The 13,157-nt window shown below is 36.5% G+C and overlaps 1 protein-coding gene across 6 annotated transcripts in view; it reads left to right on the plus strand.

Moving 5' to 3' along the window:
• The window catches only part of CDK8 (cyclin dependent kinase 8), a 113,369-nt gene that overhangs the window by 83,147 nt on the left and 17,065 nt on the right, over nt 1-13,157 (plus strand). For 5 of the 6 annotated variants that reach the window (XM_047078012.1, XM_047078019.1, XM_047078027.1 and 2 more), the window contains exons 5-6: nt 8,929-8,986; nt 11,360-11,491. In XM_047078012.1, coding sequence (XP_046933968.1) covers nt 8,929-8,986; nt 11,360-11,491 — 190 coding nt within the window. The remainder of the gene's footprint in view (nt 1-8,928; nt 8,987-11,359; nt 11,492-13,157) is intronic. The other variant, XM_047078052.1, reaches the window with a different exon arrangement.

Raw genomic sequence — 13,157 nt, forward strand, 5'->3', positions numbered from 1 at the left:
GGCAAACCATAAGAGGCTCTTAAATACAGAGAACGAACCGAGGGCTCTGCTAAGGGGAGGGGCTAAATGGGTGATGGGCATTAGGGAGGGTACTTGGGATGAGCACTCAGTGTTGTATGTAAGTGATGGATCACTGAATTCTGCTCCTGAAATCATTATTACATTATATTTTAACTAACTTGGATTTAAGTGTAAAAAAAGTAATAAAATTATGGTAAGCGTAAGTAATGTTGTTATAACGTTAAGAGAGAAAGCAGATCTCAACATAGTGGAAGTAAAATACTGAGTGAAAAATACGTCAACAAAAGAAAATATACGAAAATATTATGGTTAAATCTGGATGGTAGGGGCGCCTGGGTGGCTCAGTCGGTTAAGCGGCCGACTTCAGCTCAGGTCATGATCTCATAGTTTGTGAGTTCCAGCCCCGCATTGACCTCTGTGCTGACAGCTTGGAGCCTGGAGCCTGCTTCGGATTCTGTCTCTCTCTGTCTGCCCCTCCCCAACTCTCTTGCTCACTCTCTCTCTCAAAAATAAATATTAAAAAAAATATTTAAAAAAAATGAGATAATCTAGTTTTAGCCGGAGATAAATTCCTAACCAAGTAAATTCCTGACTATCACTAAAGATATGATAGATATGCTGAAATGTAAAAACAAGAGTATAAATACTCTTATAGAAAACAATAGTATAAATGCTCTTATAAAATATAAAACGTAAAGTTTGTAACAAGAAGAAAGTAATATATTAGAAAAATGGCAAAAATAATTGAATCTACCTTTACTAACTAGAATATAGAGAATTGATGTGAATATTTAAGTTTAGTAACCTAAGCCTCCTTAGGTAAATCTAGAGAGAGTAAATCATACCATGCGTATCAATGAAAGATCCTCAAATTAAAATATTTAAGTTATGTATCAAGCTAATAAAAATTATAAAATCTTACATGGATACACATTGCTTTTGGTTTTGAGGATTGCTTTTATCATACTTAATGGTATAAAAGAATGTTGAATTTATAAAATTGATACTTGAACCTTTCAAGGGCAAAATCTGTTAATGTGTATCCAAAAAAACCTTAAGAATGTTTATAACATTTATGCAAATAATTTGACTTTCTAGGAATTTATCATAGGTACATACAGAAATGTTTGTTATGGCATTATTTTTCTTTTATTAAGAAACTAGGAACAACCTCAACATTTTAATAGGAGATAATTGGTATAAGTTACAGGGAATCCATATGATTCATGAAAATTATATCAGGAAAGTAACTTTCAGACTAAAAAATCTTCATGATATACTAGTGAGGAAAGAGGGTACAAACAATATATTTAGTATAATGCCATTTTTTATTTTTATATGGAGGAAAAAATAAAAAGGCATACTGATAATGTTTATAGTGGCCCTCTGTTAGTTTAGAGATTATATACAGTTGCTTTGTTTTCAGTCGTCTATTATCAGCACATTATACTTTCTTTATTTCCCAAGTTATATCCATTGAGCATGTATCCACCTTTGAAATTTAAAAAACAAAACAAACTTTTGTGGGGCACCTGGGTGGCTCAGTTGGTTAAGCATCCAACTCTTGATTTCAGCTCACGGTTCATGAGATCGAGCTTAGTGTTGGGCTCTGGGCTGACAGCAGAGCCTGCTTGGGATGCTGTCTCCCCCTCTCTGTCTGTCTGTCTGTCTGTCTCTCTCAAAATAAATAAACATTAAAGAAAAACTTCTGGTTTTAGAACAATAAAGCTCTTGATATTACTTGGTCTGATAATTCTACATTTGAGATTTCATCCCAGGGAAATTACCTGGTGTATGTGTCAGGGTGTTTGGGGTTTGAGGGGAGGCAAGTGTAATTATACAAACATTGTCAATGGGAGCATCATCAGGGTTGATTCCAGAAGTGGGGGTTTGGGGCAAATACAACCAGCTGTCTATTAATAGAAAAATACAATGTAGTCAGTAAGTGTAATGTACAAACATCCAGATTTGTCCAGAAAATAATACTTGGGAAGACAACACAAAACAGTATTACTCACTGATTACTGTTATACTATCAAATATATAAGTTAATATTGTTTAGAATAGTATTTGGAATTACAGTGATTTTCAGATTTAAATATAAACTATGTATACTTTTTTTTGGTAAATTTAGTTAAATTCTTTTTTTTAATTTTATTTTTTATCTTTTAAAATTTGCATCCAAATTAGCATATAGTGCAGCAATGATTTCAGGAGTAGATTCCTTAATGCCCCTTACCCAGTTAGCCCATCCCCCCTCCCACACTCCCTCCCGTAACCCTCTGTTTGTTCTCCATATTTATGAGTCTCTTCTGTTTTGTCCCCCTCCCTGTTTTTATATGATTTTTATTTCCCTTCCCTTATGTTCATCTGTTTTGTCTCTTAAAGTTCTCATATGAGTGAAGTCATATGATTTTCGTCTTTCTCTGACTAATTTCACTTAGCACAATACCCTCCAGTTCCATCCATGTAGTTGCAAATGGCAAGATGTCATTCTTTTTGATTGCCGAGTAATACTCCAGTGTGTGTGTGTGTGTGGGTGTGTGTGTGTGGGGGGGGTGTGTATGGAGATATACACACACACACACACACACCACATTTTCTTTATCCATTCATCCATCGATGGACATTTGAGCTCTTTCCATACTTTGGCTATTGTTGATAGCGCTGCTATAAACATGGGGGTGCGTGTGTCCCTTTGAAACAGCACACCTGTATCCCGTGGATAAATGCCTAGTAGTGCAATTGCTGGGCCATAGGGTAGTTCTATTTTTAGTTTTTTGAGGAACCTCCATACTGTTTTCCAGAGTGGCTGCACCAGCTTGCATTCCCAAAATTTAGTTAAATTCTTAATAATGAAACTGGAACTATTTTGAAAACTACAAGATTTTTGATATCCTGTCTCTGCCCCTTAAATACCTCTCCCTTAAGATGTATTTGATCTCCTTAATGTTACTCAGTTTTCTAGTCTTCGAGTAATAGGTACTTTTTTTCTTATTGGGCACTTTATTAGATTCTTTGCTTAAACTATGGTTACAACATACCTTAAAACTTTACAAAAATACAATTAAATAAACCCAACTTGGAAAATACATTTCCATCTATAAGAAAATATACACATATATGTATTAATATGTGCACCCACACATTCTTTATTAGGAACAAATGAGATCTAGCTTTGCTTTAAAATTAAAGTTTATTTCTGTTGCCACGTTTCTGTTCTGTGCCCCCATGTCTCATTGTTAATGAAATGAATATTGTTTCTGGTAGTCTGTGACAGTAGGAAAATGACTGTTGTGTCAGTGAAAATAGGACATTATATTCCAGATTGATCTTGTTGCACTTAAACTAGTATTTTATGCCTCAATTGCCTAAAATGGACAGGTTAAGAATTTTGTAAGTTAAAAATTCAAAATTTATAGTTTTAAAAGATAGCAATTTTAAACTAATAATGTGAATCATGTTTATTATCAGAAATACTTATGATGATCATATTCACAACTTGGTGAAAGACCATTTTATTTACTTTTGTATCACCTAGGTGAAAACAAAAAGTAGAGTAGTAGTCTGGACTGGAGGGATGTAGGAGAGGCTTATTGAGAAGAATTGTCATCTATTATTAGCATGATTACTGCCATGTAGTTAATGCTTGTTTCAAAGTATCTTGATTAGCATCGACTCTGACAAAGAACCTAATTCCTATTCTCCCTAAAAGAGGACTTGTTAGGTAAGTAAAAGATTCGTCAGTGCACCCATGTGTTTCGATGCCCTGGTGCATGCTGTGTCCATCCCCCGAGAGGGTGCAGACCCAGCCTTGCACTGGTTTAGTAGAGGACATTAGTAAATTCTGGAGGCACCGTCTCCCGTTGCTTATCTTCCAGACCAGCTCCTGAGCTTTCACACGTCAGCTGTCATCACCTGTGCAAAGCCTTTCCTTGCCTGAATTTACCCTACCCATTAGTCTAAACTGTCTGCCCCTGGCTTGCTGCTCTGTGGATCTCTAGGCCTCACTGCCTCTTAGTTCCTCAAATACAGGGATAAATGTAGAGTATTTGAACTGTTGACTGTAGAGGATGAAGTTACTGGTTATAAAGTAACATCTGTTTTCTCATCAGGAAGCAGAATTTGTTAAAAAATTCTATACGTTTTTTTTTTCTTTTTTCGAATTTATACAAAAAGCAAGAATTAACTTTACTAGAGTAGTTGATAATTTCTTCTTTAGCTTAAAGATGTTCAGCAATACTGGGGTAAAATTTAATATTAGAGGTAAAAAATTAAAATTCACAGCTTGGAAGAAAAAGTGAAACTATTATAAATGGTCTTCCAGACTTTATTCACTGGATTTCCAAATTTCTAACTCGACTCCTTACAAGGTTTCTTATAAAACAGTTTTTTAAATTACCGAATATATGTCTATTTAAGACTTTGCTGCTCATGTTTGAATCTCATATATGTATATCAGAGTTAAAGTTTTTACTATGTATTGTACATATTGATTAACAACCAAGCTGAAAGTTATTATCTAGAATGTGTGTCCCCAGAAAGTGTACAATGTTTTGTGAAAGTTAAATTCTGAATAAATCTTAGAGAACAGCACTGGCAGTGGTTTCTTATGGGTAGCTCTATTTTGTTTTTTGTGTTTTTTTTTTAATAGATCCATCAAGAATCAAACTTTCCTGTTGACTGCAAGTCTCCATTTTGCCTTGACACATTAGTGCGCATATGAAGACCCCATTTTCACCCCTAAAATAAGGTCTTGGCAGTTATCGGGACAGATAGGCTATCATTCTCCACTTCTGCACCTCTGTCAGATATATCTGATATTGGCAGTTTCCTGATCAGCCCAATTCTTGTCTTTCTCAAGATAGAGCTCCCTGCAGTCTTTAACCTTTTTTTTTTTTTAAATCAGGATTGACCCCTGAAATGAAACCAATTTGCCATCTCTGCTGTGTGCCAAAGTCATCAGTGAACTATTTCACAGCATGACAAATTCTGGAGAAGAGAATGCCTCTACATGAATGGTTTTCTCTGTAATACAAACATCTTGCTTTAGGAAATAATTGAGTTTTGGGGGAAGCATACCAACAGAAAACAAGAAAAGCCATAAGCCTGTCCTATAAAACAAGGACATGTTCTTTTAATTACAAACAGGTTTTTGTTTTGTTTTGTTTTGTTTTTTTCTGGGAGAAACAAAACAGCAATAGAAGGATATTATAGTTTCAAACAAGAAGTATACTTCAGGTATCTCATTGATTTATTTCGTTGTTCAATAGGCAATAAAAGGTGCTCTGTAATGTCTGTGCATAGCATAGCTATATTTGAAGATGTTGCTATGATGTAATAATACTTCTAACACGGACCTCTGATCTCCATAGCAAAAATATAGTTTAATAGGGTACGTGCCTCATTAAAATGTAAAATTCTATACATGCTTTCAAAGTGATTATGTTGGATAGCATATAAAAGATAATGGACTGTTTATCACAGTTCTGGTTATTACTAGTTTGATTCATGTATTATCACTAACTACTTGGAAGTTTTGGCTCTAGAGCTAAAAATCCCTACCAGATTCTCCTAGTAGACAAAGAAGAAAGAAAAAAGAAATTAGCTTTTTTGGGGAATATTATGTGAGTGTACTACAAACAAAAATTATCAAGTCTTTGAAGCCTTCCTTAATACTGATTAAGCAACAAAACAGAAATAATAAAAGTACTTTTGATCTTTAGGGCCTTTCTGCCTGTTTTCTCTTGAGACTTCCATTAGATTATATTGATAAAAGAAATTTAGTGTTAGATTTACCTCTACTGAATCAAAACATCATACCCTGGGGCATATAGAAGGCTACCGTGGAAAATAACATGAGGAGGGACCCATTGTGTATAGTGTTACTGAAACAACACAACACCATTCTGTTTTGCTTGTGACTATATAGCATGGCCCAAACTGAATTTTAAATTTACTTACAGAGGTAATGTTGGTAATGGCTTTTATCCCCAAGACCTGCTTCAGATCATAAATAGGCAGTGAGTTGCCTAGAAAAGCAATTTGTAACTATTAACTAGAGCTGTGGCCCCAAGCCCCAGTATTAGACCAGACCTTGACAGAGAAGCTGTGTATTCCCCACCCCATGCTGAAACCCAAGTTTGGAACTCGACCAGTGTGATGAGTCTAGAACAGAATGAGGAGCAAGAGAGGGTGTTTGTCCCCCTTTACCTTGTAGCATGCTGACTGATGCCACTCACCCTAGGGCTTCTCGGGTATGGGCCCAGCTGCTGAATGAGTAAGAAAAAAAAAAAAAAAAGATTTTCCACTACATCTAAAATAGGAGGAGGAGAGAGATGTCCATGTGCTCTGCTCTTGCCAGATATGGAGATTGCATTTTAGAATTGAGCACTGAAGTGTGGTAAAAGTCCATCACAGCAAACCAGTTAAGCAACCTGCATCTCTGGAGAAGGGGGTGGGACTTAGGGTATGGCTGAGGAGCAGGAGCCGTGGGTGAAGGAAGGGTCTTTAACGTTTAGTTTAGACGTGACTTTATGGTCTGAATTGTTTACAATCAGAATATATTCGTGTACTATTTATGTCATTAAGGGGGGTGTGGGGAGAGAATCAGATTTTGCCAAATAACAAAGGAAAGGTCTTTGGGGACAGAAGTAATGGGATAGCAATGACTTAGTTTTGAAAGGTCTAGTCACAGGACACTGAAAACAGTGTGGCAGGAACAGTGTGGGCGGTGGCAGGTGGGACGGGAAAGATTGGTGGGAATGAGCTTGCAGGTGCCTTGCATCCCCTCATAAGGACTTTGGGTCTTCTTCACAGGTGGTGAGAGGCTAAAGTAGAAATAATATTTTAGTAATAAGGCATGGCAAAAGAATTCAAAGACTTTCGAAAGGTTCACCTACACCACTGTCACCAACTCTTTCGGTTCTTCTAGTTCTTACTCATTGTACTTTTTTAAAAACCTATTTGTAATCACAGTCTATATATCATTTTGTGTTGTGCTGTTTTCACCCAATCTTGTAAGAATTTTCCGTGTTGCTCTGGAAGATTTTAGGCAAGGGAGTCACATGATCAGCTTCCTCTCTTAGAAAGGTGACCCTGGCCACATTGCAGAAGATGGATTTGATGGGGAAAGAATCCTAATGGGGCTAAAGAGTAGGGAATGGGTTCAAGAGATGTTTAGGGAGTTCTGCCCCAGTGGACCATAAGAGAGTTCTAGCACAGGCATGGAAGTTCCCTCCTAAGCCCACATTGGTAGTTGAGAGCAAGCCTCTCCCCTCTGCCAAGTAGAAATGCTGCCTGATTCCTCTTGGAAAGCCCTCCTGGGCCTTCAACACTTTACACTAGTCTCAGAGATCTGACTTCATTTTGAAGTAGGCTGAGCTCTGAAAGTCTCTGCAGAGTGTAACACAGGAGTGATTGATGAACATCGTGCACAAAAGCAATTTTATTTGCGCTAGGCAGTACTTACAGGTAGCTCCTGGGGAGTATTGTTAGTGCTATACTTCCTTTTGGTACCTTGCAGGTTATCCCAGGGGGTCAGGTGTGTGTGTGTGTGTGTGTGTGTTAATGATAGAGGTTCCAAAACCTTTTTCTTGAAGGAAACATTATCATTATCATTGTTATTGTTATTATAGTATGCATTAATTGAAAAACTTGATTCACAAAGTTACTTTCAAAATGATATATTAGGAAGGGAGCATTAGGCTTAAGACATGGGGTAGATTCTACTGTTGCCCCAATCTTGTAGATTATACTTACAGGGCAAGTCCTTTAATCTCTCTGGTGCCTAGTTTCCGCACCTTGAAAAATGTAGGGAGTTGTAATTTCTGAAATGTATATGCTACCATTTCAGCAGTTCTTTTCTTTTTGCTGGGGAAAAAATTTTGATCTGTAGTAGTTGATAGAATAATATATTCTATGTTCCATTTTGTCAGTAATAGCATGGAGGCTGTTACCAAATATGGTTAGGCAAGCCTGTGAATTGGTTACTACTGTAAACAGCTTTCATCAAAATCTTTAATTTTAAGGTTCCTTTGATCTATTTGAAGGGCGTTCTGATCTAGTTTCACTTCTGTTTAGCAGACTGGTAGAATTAAAGACCAAGTAGATAGGCTAGCAGGGTGAGAAAGTTTTGGGGGTTGCTCTCCCCCCGCGACCCCCTTCCCTTCCCTTCCTTCTTCCCCTCTTCTTACTTCTTGCTGAGGAGGGGGCGAACCTCACATGTCAGTATAGTAGATATCACTCACTCTTAACAGATTGTAGATGACAGTTAATTTAGAGACTATAACACTGTCTGAAATTTTACTTCTGTAAAATCTCCCTTTAAATTTTAGCTTCTCTTTTTATTTAAACATAAAAACCTCGAAGCCATTGAGGTCATAGAAAATTCCTCTTAACTTTGCTAATTCATGTAGGAAAGACTTTAGTAAATTGATTTCTCTAGAATTTATTTGTTTAAACATAGGTACATACTTTGCCACTTCAAAAGAAAAGAACAGAGATATCAGGTGGCTCCTTCCCTCCTTCCTTTTACTTAGATTGAAGTCATCTTTGAAGATAACATTTTCCCTTAAAGTTGCAGGGCATTTTATATATAAGTTGGCAGGAAGCACAATATTTAAACTTCCTGTCAGATGCTCCACAGTAGTGAAAACAGACTGATAAAAGGGCCAAGAAAAGCCTTCGCTCTACATGCAGAAGAGCACTGCCATATTTGGGCCTTCATGAAGTTTGCATATTGCTTTGCATATATACACAAAGTTTCCTTGGTGACTTCCTGTGTTCGATTTTAATTTTTGAGTAAATGAGGTTTTTTAAAGGTGGATTTATGTTATATTGGCATATTGTCTATTTAAAAGAAACCACTACTGTCTACTGAAAAAAAACACTATTTTGTTTCCACAGAAACCTGCTAATATTTTAGTTATGGGTGAAGGTCCTGAGCGAGGAAGAGTAAAAATTGGTATGTTTTATCTTTGATAAGTCACAGCGTAGCACTCTTTTAAAACTTTTGCAGGCAGCTGTATCACTTCTAATTTTTGCTGTAATAATATGCATATATTCATGTAGTTCCATCTGATCAAAGCCATTTCTAAAGAGTTTACATTAAAAGTGAAAAATGTTTCACACTCTTAAAAGGTGTCAGACAATCCTTAGAGATTGAAGTGTTCTAATTATAAAATAAACCATGGAAGTTTCTTAGAAACCTTTGCGTTCATTAAAAATAGCCTATAGAGGTGAGTGGCTTCTATCCCTGTTAGAAGCCAGCCTCACCTTTAGTCACAAGGGCATACAGCGTACTAGTAATTATACCATCAGTTCTGTTCACCTGAGCCAGATTAGATCAGAACATATGCCTCTGTTGACCTTGTCTAGATCAGAAATTACCAACTAGGAAAACCGTTAAGGCTGGATAGGTACAGAACCTTAAGTTCAAACTAGCCTGTCTTACTATAGAAGGCCTTTGCCTGATGGGGGAAAAAAAGTAACAAGCATTCTATACCTTGGCGTGTTTTCTAATAGCTCTGTTTTCTTATATATGAAAGCAAAACTTTACCCATTTCTGGTTTGGTACCTATAAAGATAGAACTAAAATTTATTTATTCTAACTGGTTATTTTTTCCATTGTCTTTTCCAAGTTGTGTTTGTTGCATTTATTTAGTTTGTCTTGTGTGTGGGTAGAAGAAATGTTGTAACTAAATTATATTTAAAGGCAGCAGGATTGTGGGAGTATACAAAAAAGTAAATAGTGATTTCTGATTGAAGATTTAATATAGATCCGAATTATCATCTGATTTGTACCACTTTGCCAACAAAGAAAAACCTAGGTGTTGCTAATCCCTCTTCCCTGTCCTCCCCTATAAAGTCCCCAGATCTCACTTTATGCTTTTAATTAGACTCTTAGAATGTTCTTTTATCGTACAAACCTTGCAAATTTTTTAGTATCACAAACATTTGATGCACCTCAAAGTGCTCCTAGTCATTGACTCCCTTTAAGAGCTAGGCCCTGTCAGTACTTACCATAGTCACCAAATGCTATTAAGTCCTTACTTGTGTTTTAAAAAGCCCAATTTGGTTGCATAAAGTTCAAATGTAAGTTCAAAGCATGCAAAATAGAAAAGATTCAGCCAACTAGTAGTTATAGGCATGGTTTTACTATAAGATTTGGGGAGATCTTATATAACAAATTAAAATCTAGTTTGGAATTACACTTCTATATAATGTGTATGATGTTAGCAAGTTTGGGGGGATACCAGTGACTTAAAGCATTTACATTTAAGAAGAAATATTAGTTCTTCTATAAACCAGTATTTAGTAATGTGAGTCATGTTTTTAATTCTTTGCCAAATTTCTGTGTTGTTTTTTTTTTAACCTCCATAATCGAGTAGGTTAGACAAGGGCCTACTTCATTAAAAATGTATATTAGGAGAGCAAAACCAAACAAACGGTGGATAAGTCTTGACATTTTTGATAGGTGGTATAAACATTGGTTGTTCATTCAACATGTATTTGACAAAAGCTACGTGTACTGACAGTCGATTCTAAAAGACACAGATGAAAAAAGACAGTTTTTGCCTTTAAGATTACAGTGTAGTAGGACAAACAGCCATGCCTGAATAACTACAGTACTTACTAAACTGTGTCAAATGCCACAGCTCCCGTTCTGAGCTAGGAGTTTATGACATTTGTCAAATCATTTAATTTCTTCTTTTGAAAATTTCTTCTTTTTTCCTCTTAAAAAAGGGAGGCGATTGAACTAGATGGCCTTTAAAAAGTCTTTTCCAGCTTAAAAAAGTTACTATGAATCTTTAAAGTTAAGCTAATAAAATTCAGCCAAAATAAATGGGGGGCAATAGTGGTGCTAACATACTGTATCGTCAACTTCTGATGATCCCAGTGAACAAGGCTTATTGATGCAAATAGTGGAAGGCCTTACTGTAACTGATCTGGTGTCTCAATGCTTATTACCAGTACAAAGAATGGACGTGCAGCTTAACAACCCTGTCCGCAGCATTGGTGCGACAGGTGGAAAGAAATCTGCCCAGGGGAGTAGGGTCACCCTTGACCTCTGATAGCAGAGCCTCTCTGTAACCCAGGTGAAGAGCAAATGACAAGAGTTTGCCAAGATTGAAGATCTCAAACTTGGTTTATATGTAGGCTGTTGAAAGGGATGAAACGTTTTTGGTGCCCCCCCCCCCCCCGCCCACTCCCCCTGCCCTGCAAATTTAGCACTTTTTTCCTATCTTATGAAATAACAATGGTAAAATTAGAGTAGTCAGTTCAATTTGTAAAAAATCTATTGACTCAACATTATTATTATTATCTTTTTTTGCAGCTGATATGGGCTTTGCCCGATTATTTAATTCACCTTTGAAGCCTTTAGCAGATTTGGATCCAGTGGTCGTAACATTCTGGTACCGAGCCCCAGAATTACTTCTCGGAGCGAGACATTATACCAAAGCTATTGGTGAGTAGAACTAATTAAAATTCCATGGCATTTAAAAAGGGGCTTTGTTGTTGTAAATATACATATTTCTATATAGTAAATCAAATACAGAAAATTATAAAAGTGAGAACAAAAACGGTCCTAAAATTCTTTTACCTAGAAATACCATTATTAGCATTAGGAGGGTATTATTTCAAGCATCTCTCTCTGACAGATAAATAGATACTTTAAAACTTTTAAAACATATGGGATCATACTATGCATTCTAAGTAAACATGTATTTTAAATTTAATTTTACTTGAAAAGAGAAGTAAGCACAGTAAAATTTCTAAACCCTTAAGCTTCAGACAAATGTTTCTTTCAGCAAAAGAAATATTAACTTCTAAAAGATCCTTCTAGAGTTAAGGGGAAAAAATTATGGAAAAAGTAGGAGTTGGAAACATCTTAATTCACTTTTCAATTTTTGACTGTGTTGGTTACCTCCCTACGGTGAACGACTGGGAAATTAGTACTCTTGTACTTCCTCCACACCGACCTCTCAGTTTATAAGCTATCTTAGAAATGTCATTGTCATCGTTATTATTACTGGCTTGTTGATGTTTATGACATTAATTTTGTTTGCCAGCTGTAATTCCCACCATTTATTCTCAGGTTGTGTATTATAATGAATTCAGTGCTCAACTACCACAGTCCTTTGACCACCTCTTTTCCATTACGGAGTCTTTATTCTGCCTCATTTTATTTGGCTGAATTTTATCATCGAGTACTTTTCTTACGTGCTTTGCTTTTCTTTTCTCCTTTATTGTGTGTTTTTATTGCTTATTTAACCTGTTCTGCGTTCTCCAGGATGACATCGAGCCTGCTTTTTTTCTGTCCCTTGGTTAACTCCATCCTGAAGTCATCTATGCTTTGCTGTATTCTGGATTGATTTTAATCCTGGCTTTTCTTTTTTTTTTAATTCCTCTGTGTTGGATATGTTTCATTCTGGGCTTTATTATTTTGCTATAGCATATTCTCAAGTAACTTGCTTTGGAAGGGAGGTAAATTTTCTAGTTCTTGTATTTCTGAAAAATGCCTGTGTCATACTGTATCATGCAGTTTGGCCAGCTTTAAAATTCTAAGTACAAAATAATTTTCCTTCAAAATTTGATGATGCTCCCCCATTGTCTTGTATCATTAGTGTCGCTAATGAAGTCTCATGCCAGTCTTATTCATTGGTGGATTACTTTGGTGGTTTTTCTTTCTGAAAACAGATAAGAATTCTTATCGTTGTATTTCACAGTAATGTGCTGGCTCCTTGGTGAGCACGTTCATCCTGAAGTTCATAGTAGAAAGTCTGTAGAAAACTCTTACACTAGTCTTTTGATTTCATCCTGTCTACTTTCTTTTTTTTTTTTTAACTTTTTTTTAATGTTTATTTATTTTTGAGACAGGAGTGACAGAACATGAGCAGGGGAGGGGCAGAGAGAGAGAGAGGGAGACACAGAATCGGAAGCAGGCTCCAGGCTCCGAGCTGTCAGCACAGGGCCTGACACGGAGCTCGAACTCACAAGCCGTGAGATCATGACCTGGGCTGAAATCAGATGCTCAACCGACTGAGCCACCCAGGCACCCCTCCTTCTGTCTGCCTTCTGTGTTTCTCTTTCCTAAACTGAGTATGGGCAGATATTGGACTCCTGGGGGTAAT

This window comes from Lynx rufus, unplaced genomic scaffold, assembly GCF_022079265.1.
Source record: "Lynx rufus isolate CCGP_SWC_20201006 ecotype Redwood Valley unplaced genomic scaffold, mLynRuf1.p SCAF_1, whole genome shotgun sequence".
In the NCBI taxonomy this organism is placed as follows: domain Eukaryota; kingdom Metazoa; phylum Chordata; class Mammalia; order Carnivora; family Felidae; genus Lynx; species Lynx rufus.